Source organism: Equus asinus, chromosome 14 (assembly GCF_041296235.1).
Source record: "Equus asinus isolate D_3611 breed Donkey chromosome 14, EquAss-T2T_v2, whole genome shotgun sequence".
Lineage (NCBI taxonomy): Eukaryota > Metazoa > Chordata > Mammalia > Perissodactyla > Equidae > Equus > Equus asinus.
The window spans coordinates 20,333,597-20,349,500 of NC_091803.1; the positions used below are offsets into that span (position 1 = coordinate 20,333,597).

Here is a 15,904-nt window from a genome sequence, read left to right on the forward strand (position 1 = left end):
CCAGAATAATCTCTCATCTGATCCATTCCATTCAGAGCATTTAAAGCCAAAGGTAATGAAGTTTCCCTGAGGGTTTTTTCCTTTTCCTCTTTTCTTTTGACATTGAAAAATCAGTAGAATCTTAGTCGGGGAAGTTCTAGCTGCATGAAAGGCTAGCTTGCTTGTTTTCTTTGGAAAGGAGATGCTTATGGTAAAGGGACCTGGAGCAAGCCCTGAACATGAGCTGTGTTCAGATGGAGGGAGAGAGCTGTCCTTGGCTGCAGGCTGTAGTGACCAGTAATTATGTGCCAGCAGCTTCACATCTGTACTTCTCTGATGGGCAAGTGGGCTCAGTGGATGTAAGAGCTGCCCGCTCCCGCGCCTTTCCTCACACTCCCCCATCTTGGTTATCTCCAGTATCAACTAAACAGGTGACAAGACTACAATCACCCTGCTTTGAATGGGTTTCCATCTTTCCAAAAGTACACCAGAGGCTTGTTTTGTTACAGTGCATTGATTAAATAAATATTCCTGTGTGTACAAAGGAACTAAAATCTGTTATGGCACACTGCAGTTAACTGTCCATTAGTAGCAACGGAGCTACTGCCCGTTTTCTCCTGTCCTCCTTTTTATCCTCTCCACCACACAGGTTCTCAGAGGTGCAAGTTAGCAGATAAATTATCTGACCTCTGCTTTCAGGCCTATGTGAAGCAGGAGGGGTAGTGTCATGCCCTTTGGTGCAGCATGCCGCCAAGGCAGTGCCCAAGGTGTTTGAATAATAGGAGAGGTTGAGTGATTTAGATTAGAAGTTTCTTTCTTGCTTGGGGGTTGTGGGACCTTTGTCTCTCTCCTTCAACTCTTAGCAGAAGTGGATTCAGGAAGGTCTTTCAAATTAGCTTGCTTGTCTTTTATGGAAAAGGATGCTTCTGTTGTTGAAGTAGTTCTGTGTGTCTTGTGTCAGATGTGGAGGCCACAGGGGCTCTGTGAGACTTGGTCCCAGTGTGTTTATTTATTTACAAGTTCTCTTCAAATGGCAGTGGCTGGAGAGACCCTCACCATTTGGGCGGATATCCATAGTGGATGGTGGAATGACAAGAATTCTAGCCATGGTGGTGCTGGTGAGTTCTTTTGTTTTTTGGGGGTGGGGTTAGGGCTGGTTAAGCTGAATGCATGTAGATAAAAAAAATGACTGATTTAGAAAGTGTTATTTGTAATCATTTATGTGTAAGCTGTCAGGCACCTCAGTAGTAAGGAATGATTTGTATACCAAGTGTGAAGTGACCTATACTTTCCTTTTCATACAGGGCATTAAAAAAAATGGTCCAGACAGGAAGAGGAGAGGGAAGGAGGAGAAAGAATGAGAATGGAACATAAGAAATTAGGTTTCTAGAGAGACACTATGAACATTATTTTGGTGTGAAGGAAGTGTCCTGTGGAGAGGTGTGTGACCAAAGGGAGGTGTTGAAATGTTAGTAGCTCCTAACATCTACTGCTAAGAGGGGAACCCTTTAACAGAAATGAAATGGGTCCCCTTCTATAGCTGTGGCATTAAAAAAATTGTGAGGAACCTTGTAGCTCTGTGGATGACAGACTCGTAAGTAGGAAAAACTGTTGGAGTAGGTAAAGTGAAGTCTCTTAGTGTGTGTCTCTTTCAACTGACTATAGGTAATTAGTTGGAAATGATGTTAACCTGAGCTTAATTGTAATTTTGCCTAGTTACAACATACCAGCTGTTCACTGTATTCTTTCCTGGCGGTGCAATTTAATTATTTTTTGCTATCTTTTAAGCTCTAATTTTCTGTTGTATTTTCCTTTAACCCCTCCTTGCTGCCATGTCCACAGCCCCCACAGTTTAGCAGTAGTGTCATTTGGAGTCCTTTCGTTCTCACTGCATGCCGAGGGCTTAGGATGCTCTTGGTTTTGCTAATCAGATGGCTTTTTATAAGACCACATTGAAAAGGTAGCAAGATGAATACAGGTGATTGGAAACTTTGTTGTGTTTTGGGCTCCTCCAAAAGGTTTTAGCTGGTGATATAAATAATATGGATAATTCCAGGCCTGTCAAAGGTGTTCAAAATATCAAGTGAACAAGCCGAAAGAAGTTAATTACTGAACAGTGATTGCTCTGATAGAACCAATTATTGGATCATTAAATGTTTATTACCTTTTATATGCTCCTTTCCCCCATAAGGGCAGTTTCTTTTTTTTTAAGTCATTAAAACAGAAATGGGATTAAAAAAAAAATTCTGCTTAAAAAATTTCCATGAGACTGAAGTATTGAAAAGGTCTTGCGTGATCTGACAGCTGAATAGCCTGTTTTTCTTTTGTCTGTTGAATTAGTAATTAATGAAATGTATTGCCTGAGCAGAGAAAATAAGATTATTTTTGTTTAGAAAGAAAACAAAAGCAAAACATTAACCCCTAAATGCAGGTTAATATTAAAGTGCAATATAAAAAGTATAAAAAGAGTTGAGTCCTCTTGAATGATAAGATGCTCAATGGTAACACTCATTTACTTACTTAATTCATCATTTTCTTGAGCACCAACACTATGTTTAGAAGGAATGGGGTTGTGTAAATACAGAGTCCTAAAGCGGACCTATCCCCATAGAAACTCTTGGTTACCAGAGCAGTTAAACCAGATTCTTTAGTAATCAGCATTGAAATCTTGAAAGCAGTAGTGTTATTAGGCACAGGTACATTTCTGTTGGGCAAGGATGGTGGTTATGAAGAGAGAATTTACTTCTGGAGGCTGTGGTATCCTGTGGATTAAGAGCAAGAGGAGGGTGGTTGTGAAGAGAAACCCTGGTTGTGGAGGTGCCCTGTGGATTAACAGCAGGTGCTCTGGAGCCCCATTACTTGGGTTTGCACCTCAGCTTTGTCATTTATCAGCTTCATGTCCTCTTACCTCAGTTTCCTCATCTGTAAAATGGAAAAATAGTAATGCAGGATTGTTGTGAGGATCAAATGAGTTATTACGGTGCTTATGACAGTGTATAGCACATAGTGAACATGTTAGGTGGTGGTGGTGGTGTCCATGGTGGTGTCATTTTTGTGGGGTAATGCAACAGAGAATTCTTTCTTAGGGGAAATGGTAATTTAATTGGATGCTGAGGAACAGAAAGATGTTTCAGGCATTTCTTGTATTGTCATGTGTAACCACATACTTAATTTATAATGCCTACAGTAATTTGTGCTTATGTAGCACCATTGTCAAAAGATTACAAAGGGCATTTACAGTGTTTATTCTCAGAACAGCTCTCTGAAGCAAGAAGACTATTTATGCACGTTCTCCCGAGGTGTGAAAGGCTGCAGAGAGCACGGCACCACCAGCAACTGTTCTTTAATTGATGTATGCTTGGAACCTGTGTTTATAGTGGGTAAATTAGACCAGTGGAGAGAGGGAACTTTTTAATCTTTTTTATTTTTAATTCTTAGTTTAAAAAGTGTATTTGTGAACAACTAGGTTGTGGTAAATAAATTATAAAAGATATTTTCTGTAGTCTTCAGCAATAATGAGACTTGTCTGTTCCTAAGGTACCAGATCGCAGACAGTTTAATTTAGAGGAAGTTTATAATAATGATGATGATAACATTTGTTGAGCACTTACCATGTTCTGGGACTGTTAATTGTCATAAGTCTGAAGTTATCACTCTTATTGTCGCCATTACAGAGGAGGAAGCCAAGGCCCTGAGATGTTCAGTAACCTGCCTGAAGTCCTGGAGCAGTGTAGATCTAGGGCCAGACCCCCTTAGTCACGTTTCCTTTAAGTTGATATAAACCATTTCATTTTGGTTTGTATGTTCTATAAGAACCCTTTGAAAAAGGTTGGTTATCTCCATTTTATAGGGAGAGAGTATAGTAGTGTGTGAGAAGCTAAGGGAGCATGATGATGAGCTTAGTTTGGACTAAAAATTTGGAGGTGACTATTTTATGCTCTTTCACTACTCCAAGCAAGGCAGTTTACTTCTGGGCCTCAGGATCTGTAATGTGAGAAGACGACATTCTGTTCCATGGACTTGCACAGTGTTAGAGGTTGGAGAAAACTTTGAGTCTGTACATTTTTTTGAGTCGATGCATTTCTTATGTAGTTTGGACTCAGACTTATGTGTGAATCTTGGTCTCACTGGGTACAAGATATGTCACCTTATCTAACTTGTCTGAGCGTGTTTTATTATTTGTAACATGGTGCTCTAGTTCTACCTCTCCTCAGGGTGGTTTTGAAGATAATGCATGTGAAGTACTTACAGGTAATGCATGTTAAGTACCTGGCTCTCAACCAGCGCTAGGTGGGATTCTTATTAATTGGTTCAAACCAGGGGTCACACAGGAAGCTGGGCCTGGGCTGGAAGCCAGCCTCTAAAATCCCCTGGGCTCTGGTTCTCTTCAGCACACATGCCATGTTGCTGAGGGTGAGGAAGATGTTATCATGAGATGTGCCCTGACTTCTCAGTAGAGACTACAATCCTGATTCTTTCTCTAAACTCATCAGGTTGTCATCTGTCTGAGATGTAGTGGCTTCGGTAAGGAATTGGTTGTTTTCATGAAGTAATTTCCTAAAATAACCTTGGACAGTAGACTGTTAGCAACACAAGCGCAGGGGATCTGCTGTCTGTGGTTTTCACCTCGTACTTTGCAGGGGGTTGGAATACACAGCACATAGCCTAGCATCGTTTATTGTGTGACAGAAGGAAGGAGTGAACAATCTCATTGAGCTGTAGAAAATAGGAATGAGAAGGGGAACAGGATTTTTAAAATTTCAGTCTTGTAGGAAAGTGGAAGTTGAGGCACTTGATCCAGGTAGGTTAAGCCCAGTCTCTTAATCACCAGGTCTTACAAATTGGGCATAGTTTTATACCCTTGAAGGTGTTGCATGGCATTACCTTCAAAACAGAACATATTTTTATTGTGAAACAAAGTGTTGTCCAGGTTAAGAATTTCTTCGCAGTTAGAGCAGATTCATTCCTATTTTGTGATTTGAGTCTGTGGAGTCAAAACTTGTCAGGAAAGTTTAGCAAAGTGGTGTTTCTAATGATGTGGAGATCTCACTGGCAGCTGTGCTAATAAACCTTTTGCTGTAAACTAGCCACAAGTAAATGTCTGCTTGTGAATCACAGCATGACCTTTCAGGAAAAACAAAACAAACAAAGCACCAAATACACTAATCAGATTTTTTTAGTATCAAGATTTTAAACTCTAGCACTTAGTAGTTTGTCAGGCCCACTTGGAACAACTGACACACTTCCTTTTTTTCTGTTTGTACAACACGTGGATTTGTATATCCTTCTTTAACAACACATTAGGGAAAAAAAATTTACATTTTCTTCCACTAAGTTAAGTTAAGGTACATCCTTGGTTCCCTAATCATCATAGACCTTTGTAAAAATAGAGATTCCCGAGTACGACTCAAAGCCTACTGAATCTGAATCTGTCAGAGGATGGGGCCCAGGAATCTCTTCTGAAGAGCACTGCGAGTGATTCTTTGCTTAATCATATCTGGAAGCGACTAAGATAGAGAACTGTAATGTTGTATTTTTCATCCATCCATTTATTATTATCCCTTTATCCATGTCTTGAGTAGGTGAGAGTTGGTTACTCATGGGGCAGTGGTTATTTTAAGAACTGGGCATAGAAGGGAGAGTTAGAACACAATCCCTGCCCCCTGGGGTTCACAGTCTGGCTTAGAAGTTTTTAACTTTTGGTTGAGCGTTAAGGATTCACAAACTTCCCAAAAGTCACGGGCAGAAGATTTTGTGTACACACGTTTTTCTAGCTTTCATCAGATTCTCTAAGGGGTCAGTGACCCATAAAAGGTTAAGAACCAAGGTCCAGCACTTGTACAGCTGTTCTGAAAACATTGGAAGGAGGGCAGTGTTTCTGTTGCAACCTACAATGTTTTTGACCTTTTGAGAGGCAATAGCAGTTTGAGAATTGCACCTGTTTTCTGCCCCATTTAAAATATTTAAGAAGAAGAAAAAATAATGTAGCACCTGTGTCGTGGTCAGAACAAGACCAAGGGATATAGAAAATAGCTTTATGGCGAACTGTATCAAATTTAATGTTAAAGAGCTGCTGACAGTAAAACAGCCCAGTAGTCAGTCTGATGGAAGAACTTCTTAACCAGGATAGCATGCGCAAGGTCCACTCCAGTTTTCTTACAGTTTATAATTAGCCAAATTGTGGATAACAATTTTCACCCCATGGATATGCGTAAAGACTAATTGTCTTATTTTTGTTTCATTCTAGCCCCAGCATGTCCATTGAATTGCTTAATTCCAAAATAATTTTCCAGCTGTACTGCTGGCTCATCCTTCCTCAGCTCCTAAAATCCCCATAACACTGTTCATCACCGAACAGAATTAGATATTAGAGAGGTCCATCTTGAACTGCTGCAGAAGGTTTGCTTAGCAAAGTACTAGAACCCCATACTTATAATGTTCTTATCCCAAGGATAACTTTGTAATTCACTTTTAATTAAGATTCTTCTTTCTCTACTCGCCTCTCCTTGCCTCCGCTCCCCTCCCCTCCTTCTTCTCCTCCTCTCTTCCTGCGACTTCATAGGTTTTTTGGGAGAACAGAAATTATTCAAATATTATAGCTCTGGTAATGCTACATTTTAGGACTGGATAGATTTGAAAGAGGGCAGTCAATAGAAATAAATGTTATTAATAGGTGAATCTTTGGCCATTTATTTGGGTATAGTTTCTTTTTTTTTTTTTAAAGATTTCATTTTTCCTCTTTCTCGCCAAAGTCCCCCGGTACATAGTTGTGTATTTTTAGTTGTGGGTCCCTCCAGTTGTGGCATGTGGGACACCACCTCAGCATGGCTTGATGAGCAGTGCCATGTCTGTGCCAAGGATTTGAACTGGGCTGCCAAAGCGGAGCTTGCGAACTTAACCACTCGGCCACAGCACCGGCCCCAGGATATAGTTTCTTTGAAGCTAGGAGGGAGTTAGAGGCTTTCATTGTCACTGAAGTCTTGTAATGTCTTCTTAGGCTCTTCAAATGTTGTTATCACTTATTTTGAACTTTTATATATATGAAACCTTGCATTATTCATTCTTTTTTTTTAAAGTAAATATTTTATCTCCCTAAGTAGATTTTAACTTACTGGACAGTGATTGTTCTAGGTCTGTATAGTCTTGCCATTATTTAGCATACTGAGCACATAATAGACCCTCAGTAAATATTTGATTAATTGGATGTGTTGTTTACCTTTGAGTTTTGGATTCCTAAGAGACCAGAAGATGGAATAAATCTGGAGTTAGAACTCAGTACATGCTTAGAAAGGTAGAAATGTAAAAATGGATTCTCAGGTCTGTCCCTTAGGCTTATTCTATATTCTTTTTTTTTTTTTTTAAATTTTCTCATACAGCTGAGCCAGCTCATATTGTATAGTTCTTTAAAATCTTAAGTATTTAGAATTCTGCAGTTAAAAAGAGAATTTTATGGTAGAGCCACAAAATTTAATTTTCATTTGGAAAATGTTAAATGGAGTGAAACTTGAGAGAAGTTTTTGTAAGTTATTGCTTTTAAAAAGAAAGGAGACCTTACCAGAGACTTGATCACTGAAAGATGTCTGCTCATCAAATAGATATCACCCATAACCCGTCCAAGTCAAATATAGTCTTATCAGCTGTATTTGGGTAGAGGGAATATTGGAGGCTTTTAATGAACACAAGACTGTCATTGGTTGCCTTGAAAAATCAGGATTTTTAGGCTTAAGGGAGAGAGGTCAGAACTGTGAAGGGATTCATCATAAACCGTGCTGTGTGAGAAGTGGACCTGGGAATGTTTCCTGTGTAGACAAGGCGGTACATGGTGGCTACCTTAAAGTATTTACAGAGTTGATTTCAAGAGAGGAATTTAGATCCAAGTGGTCATTCCTACTCCCATTGGAGGCACAATTTGGCATTCTTTATAAAAAGAATAGATTTCTAATAGTGCTATCTCAAGGTCTTTAATTTCAGTTGCTGAAGGCATTCCAACAGGCTCATTTATCACTCACCTGGATTATTATAATGGGGGTTAACATCAGGGTTTAGTGACCTTTGAGGTCCCTCCATCCCAAAGAGACTGTGATTATGTGATTTTCAAGGCAAAATGCTCTGAGTAAATCTAGTTACGGTTCAAAGTCCAGATTGCTCCTTAAATTCTTTTTCTTTTTAAAGAACTCAATCTTGGGTGCTGTTTACTTAGTATTTAATCCTGTGGTCATCATGTGTACTGAATTGGAAGGAAACTAAGTTTATCCAATCCTCCAGATATCTAGGTCTCTTCTCATAATCTGAGCTCTTAAAGGTATAAGGTCACTTAAAAGCGACGTCTTGGTGTTTTCCTTATTGCCTGTGTGTTTGCAAATCACAATGAGAGTTGAGTTCATTCATTTGGAATATACAGGTTTTCATTTCAAGTCACTTAAGTGACATCTTTAAGGAAGATGTTCATGTTTTACTTGCCATAGGGCTCCACCATCTGCCAGTTTTGAGATTGAATGTATTTTGTGATGGCTGAAAGTGTGCCTGGGTGTGATAATAGGTCTCCAGTTAAATGCAATTAGACCTAGCCTGGTGATGCATCGTTACAGTAAATGGATATTTTGTAACAAGAGGTTTTGGGGGGGAAAAAGCAGGGGGTGCAGGTGTGTATGTGGGGGTCAGTCGTACTAGGAAAGCTGAAGTGAATTCTTCAGCCCCGAAGTACCAGAGGGCACCGTGGATTAATGTTCTGGCGCTAATGCAACGTCCTGTCTCTTCAGACACTTGGCACTGATTCATTCGTCTCAGAACTAAAGTCTTAAGGATTAAGAGAGAATGGAAATGCATCATTTTCTCTGCCAAAGGAGGTACTTAAATTGTTTGGAGGAGGGGACGTTAACAAATCAAGCCTTGGCAAGGAAATCTGTCATGAATCAGCAATGTCTTGGAAAGCCTTTGTCACTGCATTTTACAAAACTGAACATTTGCCGCTACCAACATTTGTCTCTTGCTTACCTTTAGGATTGGCTTCAGGTTGCTCTGTGGAGGGCATGAATTCTTATTTTGCCCATTTTGACAACATTAGGTAATTAATTTACAACTAGCTCCGTTAGACTTCTGCCCATAGACTGTGTGCGTGGCCTCTTTAGAGCCTTTGTTTTGATGCTAATTGAACTGGTTGTAGCAGAGACAGACAAACAATTTACATTTATCTTTGGCAGGACACAAGGGCTCTCTCTTGGTATGGACAAGCCGTGTTTTCTTTCCTTTCTACCAAGTCTAGCACTAAAATGCTGTGTGTTTATTTTAATTTTCTAATTTAAAAAACTTTGAAAATGACAAAAGCCACATATATTATTGTAGACAAATTGGAAGATTTAGATAGATAAGCAAGAAAGAAAATAAAGATCATGTATCATCTTCATACTAAGAGAAAAACCACAACCTGGCCATTTGTCTTTCTGTACTTTTCCCCCATATAAGAGAATGCATGCATCTGTGTGTATAAATGTTTTATATGTTCTGTTCTTACAAAAATGGGATCACACTATATAAACTGATTTGTAATCTACTTGTTTCCTACTTAATAAGTTGGAAACATCTTGTCATTTCATAAAACGTTGTCCTACAACATCTTAAATGACTGCTTAGTAGTCTTGTTGTGTGGATGTACCAAAGCATATTTAACCAGTCTGTTATTAGACACTTAAGCTCATTCCAGGTTTTTGATATTATAACTAGCATTTTGATATATATTCTTGTTACTTAATCTTTGTTAAATTTTTTAATTACTTGTGATAGATAAATTCCTAGGTACTGAGTTACTTGGACAGGACACATAGCACAACCAGAAGGACCTACAACTAGAAGATACAATTATGTGCTGGGGGGCTTTGGGGAGAAGAAGAAGAAGGAAAAAAAAAGAAGATTGGTAACAGATATTAGCTCAGGTGCCACTCTTTAAAAAAAAAATTAAAAAAAAAGAGTGCAGTATAGAAAGGGTTTAAATCTTTCTCAGTGCTTTCACTGTTGCTCATAAAATTTATGTCAACCTTATAGATCTTCTGTTCCCAGTATCAAGTGAAAGAAGCCAGCTTACCTCATATAGTACAATAGAATTTTGCTTATTTTAATAATGATATGTTGTTTTGATTTGAAAGGTATAGAATAAAAAAGGAAGTAGCTTCTTCATTAAGACACAAGTGGAGGCTGGCCCCATGGCTGAGTGGTTAAGTTCACTTGCTCACCTTCGGTGGCCCTGGGTTCATCAGTTCGGGTCCTAGGTGCAGACCTACGCACCGCTCATCAAGCCAGGCTGTGGTGGCATCCCACATAGAAGAACTAGAATTGACCTACAACTTGGATATACAACTATGTGCTGGGGCTTTGGGAAGGGGAAAAAAAAGGAAAACAGGAAGATTGGCAACAGATGATGGCTCAGGGCCGATCTTCCAAAAAAAAAAAAAAGACACAAGTGATTTGTTTTTCCCCAGGAGAAGATTCTGAAACAATATTTTTCATATGAATAAGGGCCAACCTAAAGAAATAGACTAAAATGACAACATGAAGTGGATAACTTTGTCCAGTATCCGAAAAAAATGTTTGTACCTTCTTGAAGTGGCAAAGCTCATGACTAGAGGAGCAAGATAATAAACCCTGTCATCTCCATCAAGGGTAGCCTTGGGGAAGTCATCACAATACCTTGTCTTAAGAGTCTCTACTGCATTGTTTTATGTTCTCTTTATTTTTCTAAACCACTAGGCTATAGTTCTCAAGAGCTGGTGTTGAATCTTGTTTTCTGTATTTGTAATGTCTGAATGTTGGACATACATTTGGACAGATAGCACATGCTCATTATTCACTGAATGAATAAATGAACAGATATTCAGGAGGGTTAAGATTAAAGAAAAAGATCATTCAGATCATCTGGGACCCTCTACCCCGCAATTTTATAACTGAGGAAATTGAGGCTCAGAAAGATTAAGTAGCATCTTGCTCAAGAGCAAGTTAATGATCCAAGTAGAAGTTGGAGTTCTCTTATCAGTGTATTTCTCAGATTCTTTTTTTTATTTTTATTTTTCCTTTTCCTCCCAAAGCCCCCTGGTACATAGTTGTATATTTTTAGTTGTGGGTCCTTCTAGTTGTGGCATGTGGGATGCTGCCTCAGCATGGCTTGATGAGTGGTGCCACGTCTGCGCCCAGGATCTGAACCAGTGAAACCCTAGGCCACCGAAGTGGCACGCATGAACTTAACCACTCGGCCACGGGGCTGTCCCCCCAGATTCTTATAGTACGAGGATTGTGTGTTTTTCCCAGGATGGTACTTTGTATGATTATGTTTAAAATCAATAGTAAAATTCTCATGTCAAAAATAGGACAGCTTTTCTAAATCCTCTTTTTATTCTCTGGTAATAGCAGCCTCAGTTTTTGTTAAAATTCAACATACTCTTAACTCACATTTCTTTTCCTTTCTCTCTTTCTTTAGTATTTTCACCTCTCCCATTTCATTCTCAGTAGACATTTTAATTTACTCCCAGCAGTATTGCCATCTGGATGTCAAAATGCATTGAATTGACCTCTTATCTGGAGATCCAAGTGAAGGTCTCACCTGCCCCAGAAACGAGGGATTTAGCCAGGAATTGAGGCAGGTAAAGCAAAGGCTTCTCCCAAGGCCCAGGTGCTGCCAGTCCGCCAGCCAGTCCGCCAGCCTGTGCTTTGATTCACAGTGGGATGCAGATATGCCTTGTTTTCCTGTAGAAAGAGCTCTGAATACAGTTTTCTGTTTGGAACTTTTTAGTTTGTCAGTACCAGATAATGTCTGCAGCAAAAGTTGGTTGTAGAGTAAACCAGGAGAAAAGGGGAATTAAAGACAAATTTTCACATTTCTGTGTTTTCATTTTTCCCTGTGACTTTACCCTTTTCCCCTTCTTAGTGAATTATTACAGAGTTTTATTAAAATTATAAGTTCTAGAAACTAGATACCATGGTGGTTAGACCAGCATGGGATACTGTACTCTTAGGTTCCGTAATATTCATAGTATATCTCTTTATTGTATGTTAAATGGTAGGGAAGTATAATGAAATGTGCCTAGAGAGTACTTAGCTGTTTTATGTCCTGTAACATTCAGTACTTGATGCAAATATAGCAGATCTTGACTCAAAAGGGAACTGAACTGGTTATAGCCCAAGAGAAGGGATGACAGATTCCTTGTTGGCAGTGTAAGTACAGCAAAATCATAAAATTTGAGACCCTAGGGGGCCTTCATAACATCTATTCCAACACTTTATTTTATAGATGGGGAAAGAATTAGCTGCTGGCCCAGGTTCATTCAGCAGTTTAGAGAGGGTTCTCTGGGCTGAACCTAGGACTGAATGCCCACTCTGCTGTTTTTTTCATTTTCAGATCATAGTTGAAGCATTTAGTCCAATATTCCTTTAAAAGAGCATACTATTTGATGTTTTGTTGGCTTAAAACCTGTCGTTGTGCCCAAGGGCACTCAAAGGCTACCCTGTTGCTCAGTTTTCCTGGTTGCCCAGGTCATTCTATGCTTCTCTGAGGGTGCGTTTGGATATGACTGAAATGAAAGTTGTGTTGTGACAGTGCTTAGAGAATTGTCTCTGATTAAATGACTTCTTACCTTTTTAAGAAAGCAGTGAGAAGATGCTAAGGGGACCATGATTTCCTAAAACCCTTGACTCTGGATGGAGAGAAGCCCCAGGTAGAGGATGGTCAAAGCCGTTGGCTGCTGCATTGCTCTCTTTGCTATCTCCTGTAGGCTTAGATATCTGGGAACCTTTGGTTCTTAATCCTAACCTATATTTCTAGATTCATGTGTGATCTTGGTCAAGTACCTCACCTCTTTGGCCTTACTTTCGTCTCAGGAAATTCAAAGGAGTTAAAGTGGATGATTTCTTTCTTTTTTCTTGTGTTTTTGGAGGAAGATTAGCCTTGAGCTAACATCTGCCGCCAATCCTCCTCTTTTTGCTGAGGAAGGCTGGCCCTGATCTAACATCCGTGCCCATCTTCCTCTACTTTATATGTGGGACGCCTGCCATAGCATGGCTTGCCAGGCCGTGCTGTGTCTGCATCCGGGATCTGAACCTGCAAACCACGGGCTGCTGAAGTGAACATGTGCACTTAACTGCTGTGCCACTGCGCTGGCTCCACCTAAACGTTTAGTTGAACTTGGAATCCTATCCTTTCCACTCCCCCATGGAATAGTTGTTAACATGCTGCAGAACTTTGACCCATGAAAGAGCAAAGTTGGTATAGAGAGTAGTAATATGGAATAAATAGAAGCAGCAACGTCAGGTAAAAATAATTAATTCAACACTAACAGAACGTGTATGTTAACCACTATTCCTGGTGGCCCTGTGTGAAATCGTGGTAGACCTGTAGCGTTTTTTTTCCTTTTAAAATGACTAGTTGTGCATCTTTGGAGATTTAAGGTTAGGTGGTAGAGAGGATAAAGGAAGTTGCAAGTGACCTAATAGCTATTTTACAGTTATGGAAGTTGAATGGTAGATTTTTAACTTGTGTCAAGGGCTGTCCTGCCAGGTACTGCAGGGAAATGATGAAAGGAGCTTGTGTTGCTCCTTCAGAAGCAGGCTGTCCAGTGGAGGAGACAGACATGTAAACAGATTATAGCAATAACGTACTTAAACGTGTAATGAACAGAAATAGTACAGAGGAAGGAATGGTATTTTCTCCCCAATTTAGAACAGGGTTGTTGTATATACCATAAGCCAAAACCAAATTAAGTGGAACCCCTTTAGATGTTCCAGACAAAATTCTACTCATAGATCAAGATTCAAATGACTAGGCTTCTTTATACTTTGTCTGATGCAGAATTACCTGCATCATCTGTAGTCCCATCAGAGCCTTGCTTACACCTCTGTCATGGGCCTTATCACAGTCTGCTTTGTATGTGATTAACTTGAGGGCACAGCAGGATCATGTTTGTTCCTGTATTTCCAGGGCCAACAGGTACCAATACACATGGTGCATGTTGGCTGTTTAGTTTAGACTTGGAACAAGGCATTGGGGCTATGAAAGTTACTCATTTTAAGTAAATTTGGTAAATACAAATAGGTTTTATACAAAACATAGATTGGGAAAGTGGTAGTATTATTAAGAGTATGGCTCCTTTCAGTAGCATTTTTTTCTCCCAGAATGCCTAAATATTACTATATCACTTAAGTTTCAAGAATTCAATTACATTTTTGTAGGAGATCAACAATTCTACTTCATGAAGTGTTTTTATTTCACATAAACGTTTTGTTGTCATTAGGTTTTGCAGGAGCTTTGTCTTACATCCTGTATCTCATCTGGAATATCCAAAGAATAAGTTCAGTTTAGTATTCTATTCTCCACTAGTGGTTGTGTTTGAGGCCCAAGGTCAAGGTGTTGATTGATGACATTTGCCTTTCCAGTATTAGTATCCATATGCAATTTGGGAGCAGAATGATTCCCAGTGTGGTGCAGTGGAAATAACTAAACTGGGAGTCACTGTAACTTGGTTTTGTAGTTAATTCTTTTTGTGACCTTGGGCAAGTTACTTAAGCTTCCAATAACTGAGGAGATTGGACCAGAATTAGCACCATCTCTTCTAATGTTGACATTCTGTGATTCTCTGGGGAGGATTCACTTGCATGGAAAAGTGAATATATTACAAGTAGATACATTGTTTAGGTTAAATGGCTTTGTTCATTTAGTTTTTTCCCTCCTTAACCCATTTTGGAGCAATAAGACTACTTGTCGTGGAGTAAAACCATATTACCCAGAACTCTCAAAAGGCTATAGTTCTTACACTATTTTTTACTTTTAAGAGAAGAAAAAAAAAATGATAGCAAAACAAGCTTGTCTATCCCCATGAATCAGGACAAATTCATCCCATTTTTTCTACATATGTGGTATATATAACCATTAGTGAGGTGCTGTGAAGTCTTAACTGAAAGGGAAATATAGTCATGCGCTGCATAACAGTGTTTCTGTCAACAATGGACTGCATATATGACAGTGGCCCCGTAGACTGCATATACGACAGTGGCCCCATAAGATTAGTACCATATAGCCTAGGTGTGTAGTAGGCCATACCATCTAGGTTTGTGTAAGAATACTCTATGATCTTCATACCACAGTGAAATTGCCTAACACCGCATTTCTCAGAACGTATCCCTGTTGTTAAGTGATGCAAGATTGTATTTGGCTGGGTTTGCTATCCTAAATATGGGAAGAATTGTACTTGATAGATATATTTGAATATTTTCATCTACACTTGAGACAAGAAGTTGCCTTGATTGGAAAGGCCTTGTGTATATGAAGTAGGTTCCCAGCTTTATGATGAATGTATTGTGTATCCTTGGATGCGTCAGTGAACCTTTCTGAATTTCAGTGTCTTCAATGGTTAGATTTGATATAATTCTGATTACTAACAACTTTATGATTAGACAATTCTAGGCATTTATTTCAGGCTCCTTCCTGTTCTTTTCCTTGAAAGATTAACGATAACCCCACCTCCTCCTCCACACAATCCCAGACAATTGTTGATTTGTGAGAGAAAGGAGTATTTTAAGACACTTTAGTACATTCAAGAAAATTATTTTGTGTTAGTTACCTGTTGCTGTATAACAATGTTACCGCCAACTTAAAATTTTTGTGGCTTAAAACAACGTATATTTATTATTTCACAGTTTCTGTGGGTCAGGAGTCTGGGCACAGCTTAGTTGGGTCCTTTGCAAGGCTGCAGTCAAGATGTTGCCCAGGGTTGGAGTCTCATCTGAATGCTTGCCCGGGGAAGGATCCACTACCAAACTCACTCAGGTTGTTGGTAGAATTCATTTCCTTGCAGATGTGGGACTGAGGGCCTTATTTTCTTGCTGGCTAGGGGCTCTCTCTGCTCCTAGAGGCTGCCCACAGTTCCTTGTCATTTGAGATCCCCTCACA

At 39.4% G+C, this 15,904-nt stretch overlaps 1 protein-coding gene across 9 annotated transcripts in view; it reads left to right on the forward strand.

The window, feature by feature from the left end:
* The window catches only part of AUTS2 (activator of transcription and developmental regulator AUTS2), a 1,153,302-nt gene that overhangs the window by 23,126 nt on the left and 1,114,272 nt on the right, over positions 1 to 15,904 (forward strand). For 6 of the 9 annotated variants that reach the window (XM_070484474.1, XM_070484470.1, XM_070484475.1 and 3 more), the window contains exon 2: positions 1,017 to 1,097. The exons of the other annotated variants lie outside the window; for them this stretch is intronic. In XM_070484474.1, coding sequence (XP_070340575.1) covers positions 1,017 to 1,097 — 81 coding nt within the window. The remainder of the gene's footprint in view (positions 1 to 1,016; positions 1,098 to 15,904) is intronic. 9 annotated transcript variants of the gene reach the window in all.